The sequence below is a fragment of the Dipodomys ordii genome, unplaced genomic scaffold, assembly GCF_000151885.1.
Source record: "Dipodomys ordii isolate 6190 unplaced genomic scaffold, Dord_2.0 Scaffold221, whole genome shotgun sequence".
NCBI classification, from domain to species: Eukaryota; Metazoa; Chordata; class Mammalia; order Rodentia; family Heteromyidae; genus Dipodomys; species Dipodomys ordii.
The window spans coordinates 233,147-245,418 of NW_012267437.1; the positions used below are offsets into that span (position 1 = coordinate 233,147).

The following is a 12,272-nucleotide window of genomic DNA, read 5'->3' on the forward strand; positions in this document are numbered from 1 at the left end:
AAGCTGGAAGTGGCACTGTGGCTCAAGTGGTAGAGCGCTAGCCTTGAGCTGAAGAGCTGAGGGACAGCGCCCAGACCCAGAGTTCAGGCCCCACAACTGGACCCCCCCCAAAAAATTCTTTCACTGACCATTTCTATTTTTCTTTCATTACTAATACTACAAATATATTCATATACTAAATCATGTCTGTATCTCCGATTATTCATCCCTTAGGACAAATTCCTAGAAGTAGAATTAGAAGTTCAAAGGTTCTGTTCACATTAAAGGTCTTTGATACATATAACTGTTTTTTTTTCTTTTTTGTCAGTCATGGGGCCTGAACCCTGGGCCTAGGCACTGTCCCTCAGCTCTTCAGCACAAGGCCAGTGCTCTACCACTTGAGCCACAGTGCTACTACTGGCTTTTTGTGCTTATGTGGTGCTGAGGAATCGAACCCAGGGCCTCATGCATGCAAGGCAAGCGCTCTACCACTGAGTCACCTTCCCCACCCCACTGGTTTTCTTTTGTATGTTCTTCCCCCTATGGTTTATCCCCTGTTGTGTCACTACATTTGATTTTGACACCCTGGTATTGTATATACATTTACCTGAATTAGGGAAGAAGGGGGAACAACAGAATGGTGAGACAAAGCACAAGGGGGGAAATCAATAAAAAACAAAACAAAGCAAAAAGTTGTATAGGTAGACCCATTGCAACAATGCGATGTACAAGACACTATGTCGAAAAACGAACTTCACAATTTAGGCAGGGTGGGAGGGGAGTGTAGTTGTGGAGATGGGAGGGAAGGGATGGTAGGGGAAAAACAAAGGAGACAACAATGCTTGATAAGAAATGTATTCATTACCTTGTTCATGTAACTGTAACCACTCCTCTGTACAGTATCCTCACAGTAAAAAACTTATTAAAAAAAAACAAACAAAGCTGTTTTGCAGACCAGTTTGCCCAAATTACAACTGACGCTCTAGCAGTTTGTCAGTATGGATTGTTAGTCTTTAATGATTTAATTTTTTTTTGTCTGTCATAGGGCTTGAACTCTGGGCCTGGGCGCTGTCACTCAGCTGTTCAGCTCAAGGTGAGCACTCTACCACTTGAGCCACAACCACACATTGGTTTTCTGGTGGTTAATTGGAGATCAGTGTCTCACGGACTTTCTTGTCTAGGATGAGTTCAAACTGTAATCCTCAGATCTCCCCCTCCTGAGTAGCTAGGACTATAGGAGTGAGGCATCAGCCCGATGTCACTTTTTTTTATAATAGTCACAAGCTATTGTCAAGGCTTGCCCAACAGTCGAGAATTTTAGCTAACAGGTGCAGAGACCAGTAAAACAGACATGCAGAAAGAAAAGCTCTGGCCTTTCTAAGACAATTCCCTATGAATAGTACTTTTCTTGTTCTTAGATGACTATGAGACTATCAGTTATAGCTTTATGATCACCTAGCTAGAATGGTTTTATTTCCTGGAAGCAAACAAGTCTGAATTTTGAGATTCTGGTTTCCAAGAATACTTTATATAGTGCAACTATTAACACACTGTCCTATTTCTAGTCCCCTACTTTGTCATTTCAACACGATGCATTCTGGTATACAAGTGCAGTAGTTTATTATTTTTATTATTATTTTAATTATACAAAATATCTTCCCTGCTTTGAGGGGAGGAGGATTAGCTTTTACTTTTTCATTCACATTCTTACTTCTTAAAATTATATTTTTATTCTGTATTAATTTTAGCATCTACAGAAATATACCTTAAAAAATTCTAACCAAAGCACTGGTGATTCATTCCTATAATCCTAACTAGCTCAGGAGGCTGAGATCTGAGTGTCAAAATTCAAACCCAGTCCAGGCAAGAAAGTCCATGACACTCTTCTCTCTAATTAACCACAAAAAAGCCAGACATGGAGCTGTAACTCAAGTGCTAATAGCTGAGGGACAGAGCCCAAGCTCTGAGTCCAAACCTGAGGACTGGCACACATAAAACAATTTTACCTTGGATGGAGGCATGGATTAACTGCCAGAATGTCTGCAAGAAGAAGTCTCTAAGCTCAAACTCTAGTACTGCCAAAAAAAAAAAGATTTAGTCCAGCATGGTGGCTCATGCCTATAATTGAAATTATTAGGAAGGCAGGAATTAGGAACAATGTGCTTCAAGGCTAGACTGGACAAAAAAACTTAGCAAGACCCCCATCTCAACAAATAAGTTGGATATGGTGGTGTATATCTGTGGTCCCAGTGACACAGGAAGCCATAGCTAGGAGGATCTTAATCCAGTCTTAGCCCTGGGCTAAAATCAAGATCCTACCTGCAAAATAACCTGAAAGCAAATAAGACCGTAGATGTGGTTCAAGTTCTTGACTAGTAAGCATAAGGCTCTGAGTTCGAACCCAAGGACTAGCAAAAAGATATATTTTTGTTTTATTTTAATTTTTTCTTTTTGTCTATAGTGGGGCTGAACTCTGTGCCTCAGCTCTTCAGCTCAAGGCTAGCACTCTACCACTTGAGCCACAGCGCCACTTCCAGTTTTCTGGTGGTTAACTGGAGGTAAGAGTCTCATGGACTTTCCTGCCTGGGCTGGTTTTAAACCAAGATCCTCAGATATCAGCTGCCTGAGTAGCTAGGATTACAGGCATGAGCCACCAGCACACAGCTTAATTTAAATTTTTATATTCAAAGATTTATACACTTACCTAGCTTTTCCTTTCAAGGCTGGTACTCTATCACTTTAGCCACACCTCCACTTTTGGCTTTTTGCTGGAGATAAGAATCTAAGTGTTGGGGCTAGGAAGGTGGCTCATGGTAGAGTGCTTGCCTTGTATGCATGAGGCCCTGGATTCGATTTTTCAGTGCCACATAAGCAGGTAAAGCCAGAAGTGGCACTGTGGCTTAAGTGGTTGAACACTCCTTGAGCTGAAAAGCTGAGGGACAGTGCCCAGGTCCAGAGTTCAGGCCCCACAACTGACCAAAAAGAAAAATAGAGGCTAAGTGTCATGGATATTCCTGCCCAGGCTGGCTTCACAATGGGACCCTTAGATCTCAGACTCTGATGATTCTTTTATTAAAATATAATTTACAGGGGTTGAGAATGTGGCTTAATGGAAGAGTGCTTTCCCAGCCTGCATGAAGCCCTGGGTTCAATTCTTCAGCACTATATAAACAGAAAAAGCTGGAAGTGGCACGGTGGCTCAAGTGGTAGAGTGCTGGCTTTGAGCAAAAGAAACTCAGGACAGTGCCTAGGCCCTGAGTTCTAGACCCAGGACTGGCATATATACATAACTAACTAACTAACTAACTAAATATATATATATATATATATATAATTTATATAGCATAGTTGTTAGGTTTTTAAAAAAGAGGTAGCCGAGTAAGAACAGCACCACACGTGGTATTCAGGTAAGGGGTAGGTTTATTCATCGTTCTGGCTGGCACCAGGTCATGTTGGCCCTCCACGCGGCTGGGAAAGGCCTGGGAAAGAAGCTGGGAAAGAAGCTGGGAAAAAGCTGGGAAAGAGGGTATCTTGGCCTAGGCTAGGCCTTATCTAGGGTATGGGCGGAGAAAAGTGTGGCCACATCAAATTCAGATGTGACCTCAGCAGATGCAGATGTGACCTCTTCCAGATGTCCCAGTTGCCTAGGTAATGCAGGTACTGGGCGGAGACTTTGCTGCGAGGAGGGTGGAGTCTGCTCACCATCCAGGAGTGGACCTTACAATAGTGATGTCTTATTATGGTTTTAATTTGCATTTGCCTAATGGCTAATGATATTGAACACATTTTCCTGTGTTTATTTGCTATTATATGTTCTCTTCAGCAAAATGTCTATTCATGTCTTTTGTCTAGTTTTTTTTTTCTTTTGTCGGTCGTGGGGGTTGAACTCTGGGCCTGGGCGCTGTCCCTCAGCTCTTCAGCTCAAGGCGAGCGCTCTACCACTTGAGCTACAGCGCCACTTCCGGTTTTCTGGTGGTATATTGCAGATAGGAGTCTCACGGTCTCTCCTGCCCGGGCTGGCTTTGAACCTCAATCCTCAGATCTCAGCCTCCTGAGTAGCTAGGATTACAGGCGTGAGCCCCCAGCGCCTGGCTTTGCCTAGTTTTTAATAGGATTTTAGTGTTGACTTTCAAGATTTCTTTCTCTCTCTCTCTCTGTGTATGTGTGTGTGTGTGTGTGTCTGAGCACTGTCCCTCAGCTGTTCAGCTCAAAGCTAGCACTCTACACTTGAGCCACAGGGCCACTTCTTGGCTTTTTCTGTTTATGTGGTGCTGAGGAATCGAACACAGGACCTCATGCATGCGAGGCAAGCACTCTACCACTGAGCCACCTTCCCAGCCCTTATTTCTTCTTTTTGGAATCATTTCTTCTTTTTTCCTTTTTGATGCTGGTTCTTGGGCTTGAACTCAGGGGCTGGGCATTGTCCCTGAGTTTTTTTGCTCAAGGCTAGCATTCTACCACTTTGAGCCACTCCAGCTTTTTGGCAGTTAATTGGATAAGAGTCTCACAGTCTTTCCTTTCCTGGCTTTGAACCATGATCCTCAGATCTCAACCTCCTAAGTAGCTAGGATTACAGGCTTGAGCCACCGGCACCCGGCTAAATAATCTTTCTTTTTCTTTGCTTTCAAACAGTAGCCTATCACTTATTACTGCTGTCACTGGCACTGGTTCTAACATTAGCTGTCTGTCTTACCTACAATTTGCTGCTCCTGATCTGTTACACACTGAAAAGTTCTATGACTAAATTGTCATAAGTGTGTCTAAAGTAAGAATAAACAGGGTTCCCTGCATCCCATTGTGCTTATGCTGGCTGAGAGATAACAGGAGGTGCCCTAAGATGCCTCAAGCAGTGACTTCTCACTATTCCTGGGGGCTCTGAGGGAGATGCCTACATAGAAGAATGACAACAGCTGTGCTACATTTTTCAGTGCTGAACTAGTTCCTCAGGTATTCTGGCTTTTGCAATTGCTATGGGAGATTGGATGACTGGATCTGCCCGCAGAAAACAAAAATATTTCTCAACATACCAAAGAAACAAATGTGTCTCCATGAAGCTTATACTCATAGTATTATATTCTTCAATACTTTTACAAAAATATGCAGTTTTTCCAGTACCTTTTACACAAAAGAAAATATTAAGTGAATATATTCTTTGTGCAAGTACTGCACAGGGCCTGGGCACTGTCCCTTAGAATTTTTGCTCAAGGCTAGTGCTAAGCCATGAGTTACAGCTCCACTTTTGGCTTTTTTGCTGTTAATTGGAGTTTAAGAGTCTCACAGACTTTCCTTCCTAGGCTGGCTTTGAATTGTAATGCTCAGATCTCAGCCTCTTGAACAGCTAGGATTATAGGTGTGAGTCACCCCACTGTTGAGCAAAGAATTTCATCTCTTGATCAAGAATTGATTGCTTTCAGTATTTCTTCACTAGAGGAAGAATCCTATACCAAAGAGACAAAGATAGAATTAAATAGGGTACCAGTGCCTCATTCAAAGTATTCAGGAGGATTACAGTTTAAAAGCCTGCCAGGGCAGGAAAGTCTATGAGACTCTTTTTTTTTTGGGGGGGGGTTCCAGTTGTGGGCCTGAACTCTGGGCCTAGGCATTATCCCTCAGCTCTTCAGCTCAAGCCTAGCTCTACCACTTGAGCCACAGCGCCACTTGTGGCTTTTTTTCTGCTTATGTGGTGCTGAGGAATCGAACCCAGGGCCTCATGCATGCAAGGCAAGCACTCTACCACTGAACCACCTTCCCAGCCCTCTATGAGACTCTTATCTCCAATTAACTACCAGAAAACTGGAAATGGCACTGTGGCTTAAAGTGGTAGAGCAGAGCGTTGTGCCAAAGAGCTCAGGGACAACACCCAGGCCCTGAGTTCTAGCCCCATGATAGACCAAAATAAAAAAAAAATAGAGCTGCTGTTTTAAACTGTATGGGTCATCTACTTGTAATTCTATGGCAGACCTTTTTAGCTCAGAAGAATATGGAAACAAACATGAAACTTGGAAGTGATAGAGACCATGTACAGACTGCTATACAAAACCCAAGGAACTGGACTTGCCCAGAAGGCTAATGATTGGCCTTTAGTAGTGAGACAAAGAGTTGCACTGAAAAAAATAGACATTTGTATCAGCTACCAAAAAATGAAAGATGAATTATAAAAAAAAACAATCAATCCAATTTGAGCTACTGAACATTGGAGATAAAAGTTTCACAGACTTTCCTACCCTAGCTGGCTTTGAACTGTGATCCTAAAATCTCAGCCTTCTGAGAAGCAAGGATTACAGGTGTGAGCCACTGATGCCTGGCTCCTGATAATCTTCTGTACTCAAGGCCATTACCAAAGAAGACTCACAGTGTGTCTAATGGGTCTCCAGTTTCCATATCTAAACTAAGTCTCTTCTGCTTCACATTGTGCCTCAGAATTTTCCCAGACACCACATCCCTGGGCATTTGAATATAGTTCCATCAATGCATTAAATATCACTCCTGCAGGATGTCAGTGGTTCACATCTATAATCCTAGCTTCTCAACAGTCTAAGATCTGAGTGTTGCTGCTCAGAGCCAGCCAGACAGGAAAGTCTGACACACTTATCCCTAATTAATTATCAAAAAGCAAGAAATGGAGCTGTGGCTCCAAGTAGTAGAGTACTACTAGCCTTGAGCAAAAAAGCTTAGAGACAAGAGCCCTGGCCCCCTGAGTTCAAGCCCCAGGATCACACATCCTGAAGAAACTAAGCCAAATCAGGTTGGAAGACACTCTACAGAGCAGTCTGGCATTAAAATTTACATCACAGGAAGGTTTCTACTGTGGCTTCTGCATGACCTACACAAGTTCTCATGTAGAAAAAGATGACCCACCTTAGGTGTGGTGATTGGAATTTTTATTAATATGAGCATTGGATTTCATAATCTAAGTTGAAATGTTGTGTTATAAAGTCAATCATCTTGACAGGTGCTAGGGCTCATGCCTGTAATTCTACCTACGCAGGAAGATGAAATTTAAGGATCACAGTTCAAAATCAATCCAGACAGGAAAATCTCTAACACTCTTTTATTTGTTGCCAGTCCTGGGGCTTGAATTCAAGACCTGGGCACTGTCCCTGAGCTTTTGTTGCTCAAGGCTAGCACTGTATCACTTGAGCCACAGCGCCACTTCTGGACTTTCTGTTTATGTGGTACTGAGGAATCAAACCCAGGGCTTCCTGCATGCCTGGCAAGCACTATACTTCTAAGCCACATCCCCAGCCCTCTCTAAGACTTTTATCTCCAATTAACCACCCAAAATCTGGAAGTGGAGTTATGTATGTGTCAAGTGGTTGAGCACCAGCCTTGAGCAACAAAGCTAAGGGAAAAGGGGAGGGCCTGAGTTAAAGCCCCAGTACCAGTAGATAATAAATTAATTAATTAATAATAAATGAAAAAAACAAAGTCATCTCCAGTAATTTTAAGAGGATGTATTTATTTGGACATCTCTGTCTTCCCCCAAACAGCTGTAATTCTAAAATTACTGAAAAGGATATAAAAGCTTTGGATTTTTTTTTGTGCTAGTCTTGGGAATTGAACCCAAGGCCTGGACAATGTTCCTGAATTTATTTTGCTCAGGCTAATGCTCTACCACTTGAGCCGTAGCTCCACTTTTGTCCTTTTTGGTAGTTAATTAGAGATCAAAGTCTCATTGACTCTCCTGCTTGGGCTAGCTTTAAATTGCAATTCTCAGATCACAGCTCCTGAGTAGCTAGGCTTATAGGCATGAGCCACCAGTGCCCTGTTAGATATGTATTTTTAGTAACAGAAGCATTTGGTTCTGTGAATAAAAGAAGACATAGATATTTTGATAGAAATAAAAGCACAAGAATGAGTTTTCTCTTCTAAGTATTTCAAATACCACTTTTAGTAAGCTGATTAATGTAAATGTTTAATTTTTGACCAAATAGAGGTGACATTGGAAATTTAGCCTTTAATTGAGAATACATAGTGTTGATATTTTTTTTTTTGCCAGTCCTGGGGCTTGAAATCAGAGCCTGGGCACTGTCTCTGAGCTTATTTTGCTCAAGGCTAATACTGTTCCACTTGCTCCACAGCACCACTTCTGGCTTCTTCTATTTATGTAGTACTGAGGAATTGAACTCAGGCATCCTGCATGCTAGGCAAGCACTCTACCACTGAGCCAACTTCCCAGCCCCACCTACCCAGTTGATTTTTTTTTTTGGGTCCAGTCGTGGGGCCTGAACTCTGGGCCTGGGCACTGTCCCTCAGCTCTTCAGCTCAAGGCTAGCGCTCAACCACTTGAGCCACAGCACCACTTCTGGCTTTTTTCTTTTTGCTTATGTGGTGCTAAGGAATTGAACCCAGGGCCTCATGCATGCAAGGCAAGCACTCTATCACTGAGCCACCTTCCCAGCTCCCCAGTTGATTTTTTTTTTGGGTCCGGTCATGGGGCCTGAACTCTGGGCCTGGGCGCTGCCCCTCAGCTCTTCAGCTCAAGGCTAGCACTCTACCACTTTCTTTTTGCTTATGTGGTGCTGAGGAATCGAACCCAGGGCCTCATGCATGCAAGGCAAGCACTCTACCACTGAGCCACCTTCCTAGCCCCTCCCCAGTTGATTTTTAACAAAGGAAGTTTTATATTTATTATATTTCGTGTGATTTTGGAATTAACTCCTTTTACATGTTTTAAATAAAGTAAAATTCATGTAAAAAATAACCAGGCTGAACAGGAGACTAAGGAATTCTCCTCAGTAAGTATATAGTCCCTATTACACTATTAGAACATAGTCTTTATGATAATTACTTTTACTGTTCTTAGGCAATTTTCATGTTCCTGGATATATTCTATATGGCTGAGAGAACGAAATAAATGGAAAAAATGAACTACTATTATGAGGTTTAGGAAGAAGAAAAACAAAATATACAATATAGAGTTAATCTAGGACAATGTGGAGCCATGGCTCAGACATGTTAGGCAGTAGAAGGAATAAAACTATTATTCCTATTGCAAAATTCTTCATGAGATATGCCTTACATTATATCTAAGAAACTTATAACTTCTCATTCGTGATACTGTGAGGGCTCAAATGGGCAATGGAACAAAATAGAATCCAGGAATCAATTCGAATATATATGTAGGAACTTTGTATGTGAGAAGGTGGTACTAAGAATCAGTGAAGAAAAGAAGAGAACATTTAATAAATGGGACTTAGGAACTTCTTAGTTATGAAGGAAAATAAAGTAAGAATCTCCCTCATCATTCACAAAATAAATACCCATTACATTAAAGATCTGACATGGAAGATATTATAAAATTATAAGGAAATTGAGGAGGGTGGACAAGATGGCAGATTAGAAGTATCCTCTATTTTGACTCCGTGAATGAGAAGAGTCAGGTAACAAAGGGTATACTATGTTCTAAAAAGCAAGAGAGGAAGAACATTGGGAATCATGAAAAGAGATTGCAGGACAGCTGAAAATTATGGAAAGATACAAAAAATAAAAGAAAAAAATCAAAACAGAACCAAGCTCTACCTTACTTCCCTAGTGTGCAGGTGGTGGGTGGGTGGGGGCACCAAAGATGGAAAAAGGTTTTATTACATTTCAGGAAGTCTCAGTTATGCTACAGATATACAATCTGACTAATCTAATAATATTAGGATGGTTTTATTTGTAGGATCTTAGAAAGCTATTTCTGAAAAAATGAAATTGCTTTGGTAGGAGGTTGTTTAAAAAGTGACACACAGGGCTGGAAATGTGACTTAGTGGCAGAGTGCTTGCCTTGTACTCATGAAGTCCTGGGTTCAATTCCTCAGTACCACATAAACAGAAAAAGCCGGAAGTGGTGCTGTGGCTCAAGTGGTAGAATGCAAGCCTTGAGCAAAAGAGATAGTGCTCAGGCCCAGGACTGGCCAAAAAAAAAAAAAAAACCTGACACATATATCGGGTATAATCCACATAGATCAACTGTAATCCTAACTACTTAGTAGGCTGAGATATGAGGATCAAAGTTCAAGGCCAGCCAGGGCAGAAAAGTCCTGAGACTATTATCTCCAATTAACTACCAAAAGCTGGAAATGGCACTGTAACTCAAAGTGGTAGAACACTAGAATTGAACAAAAAGCTTAGGGACAGCACCTATGCTGAGTTTAAGCCCAGGACTGGAAAAATAACATCAACATCAACAACAAAACACAAAACTGACACATGATTGGGGTACTTGTTGGCCCACACCTGTAATCCTTAAGATATTCAGGAAGCTGAGATCTGAGGATCCAGGTTTGAAGCTAGCCCAGGCAAGAAATTCTGTGAGACTCTTATCACCAAACCACCAAAAAAGCCAAAAGTGGTAAATGCAGTTGTGGCTCAAATGGTAGAGCACTACCCTTGAGCAAAAATGCTCCGGGACAGCACTCTGGCCCTGAGTTTAAGCCTGAAAGCTGACATAGGAAAAACAAAAACAAAAAATGTCCAGTGCTGGTGGCTCATACCTATAATCCTAGCTACTCAGGAGGCTGAGATCTGAAGATTGCAGTTCAAAGCCAGCCCAGGCAGGAAAGTTCGTGAGACTCTTATCTCCAATAAACCACCAGAAAACTGGAAGTGGCACTGTGGCTCAAGTGGTAGAATGCTAGTCTTGAGCTGAAGAGCTGAGGGACCAGGGCCCAGGCTCAGAGTTCAAGCCTCATCACCAACAAAACAAACAAACAAACCCTAAAACATTCCAACCTGTACAGTAAAGCTTATAACCTGGAGATTTGCATACTATATGTAAGGCTATGCATTCCAATCCCAGCACCAAAAAGAAAAACACTATAATCTGTGCATAGATATACATACATCTAAAAAAATATATGGAGGATAGCTTGGGAGGACATACATCAAAGGGAACTAATCAGCAGTGAGGACTGAAGGTGACAAAAACTAAATTAAAGCCAAACAAGTGAGGGTTTAAGCATGGACTAATGATGACAGGATTATTCATTGAGGAGATTATTCATAGAAAAATAATTTCCAAACCAAGTGCTGGTGGTTCATGCCTATAACCTAGCTACAAGGCTGAAATCTAAGGATCATGGTTCAAAACCAGCCCAGAAAGGAAAGACCATAAGTCACTCAGCACCAGGTAACCACCAAAAAGCAGAAGTAGTACTGTAGCTTAAAGTGGTAGAGCATTAGCCAAGAACAAAAGAACTCAGGAACAGCATCCAAGCCCCAAGTTCAAGCACGACTGCAGCCAAAAATATAATCCCAATGTTTCTGAGGTAGAGAGCCAAGCATATAGTAAAAGTCACTTGTACATCACCTTTAGAAGAACAATAATAAATCTGTAAGAGTCATGGCTTACCGGAGTACACAGCACATGAGCAGCAGATGGGTGGGGACATTCGCTGGATTAAGCATACTGGGGGTATCTGACTTCATACAGGCCAGGAAAGCCCGCATCCTGCGGTTCTTGTCCTCAACTGCTTTGCCTAGCCAGAGCTTCTTGAGGTTTGGGCAAGTCCATTCTCGAAATGTCAGTGCAGATACCAGCTCAGGGGTTTGAGGTGACTTCCCTTTATAAGCAGACCATTCCTTAAGAATCACCGAAGGAACTGAAAAACAGAAATTGAGGAAAATTAGGCTGTAGAGATTTTGAAAATTTCTGAAGCTGGCTACACGAGACAGGATCTACTAACTTCAACATCTTTAAAATAAATTTATGTTAAAGATGTTTATGTTTACTTACATTTTCTTTTGGGCCAGTCCTGGGGCTTATATTCAGGGCCTGAGCATTGTCCCTGAGTTTTTTTGCTCAAGGCTAGTACTCTACCACTTGAGCCACAGCACCACTTCCAGCTGTTTCTGTTTATGTGGTACGGAGGAATTGAGCCCAGGGCTTCATGCATGCTAGGCAAGCATTCTAGACTAAGACACATTCCAAGCCCTACTTATATCTTTTAGATTAGGTCACAATGATATTTTTTTCAGTTGTGAAGCTTGAACTCAGAGACTGGGCACTGTCCCTGAGCTCTTTTGCTCAATGCTAGCACTTTGAGCCATAGTGCCACTTCAGTTTTCTGGTGGTTAAATGGAGGTAAGAGTCTTAAAGATTTTCCTACCTAGGATGGCTTTCAACTGTGATCCTCAGACATCAGCCTCCTGAGCAGCTAGGATTACAGCTGGTGAGCCACCAGCATCCAGCTTCACAATAATTTTTTTTTTTTGGTCAGCCGTGGGGCTTGAACTCTGGGCCTGGGCGCTGTCCCTCAGCTCTTCAGCTCAAGGCGAGCACTCTACCACTTGAGCTACAGCGCCACTTC

The 12,272-nt window shown here is 42.0% G+C and overlaps 1 protein-coding gene across 1 annotated transcript in view; it reads right to left on the reverse strand.

Annotated features, from left to right (window-relative positions):
• Positions 1-12,272, reverse strand: part of Fam120c (family with sequence similarity 120C) — a 130,919-nt gene that overhangs the window by 37,773 nt on the left and 80,874 nt on the right. Inside the window, exon 10 of the mRNA XM_013035804.1 lies at positions 11,315-11,564. Within this exon, the coding sequence (XP_012891258.1) occupies positions 11,315-11,564 (250 nt within the window). The remainder of the gene's footprint in view (positions 1-11,314; positions 11,565-12,272) is intronic.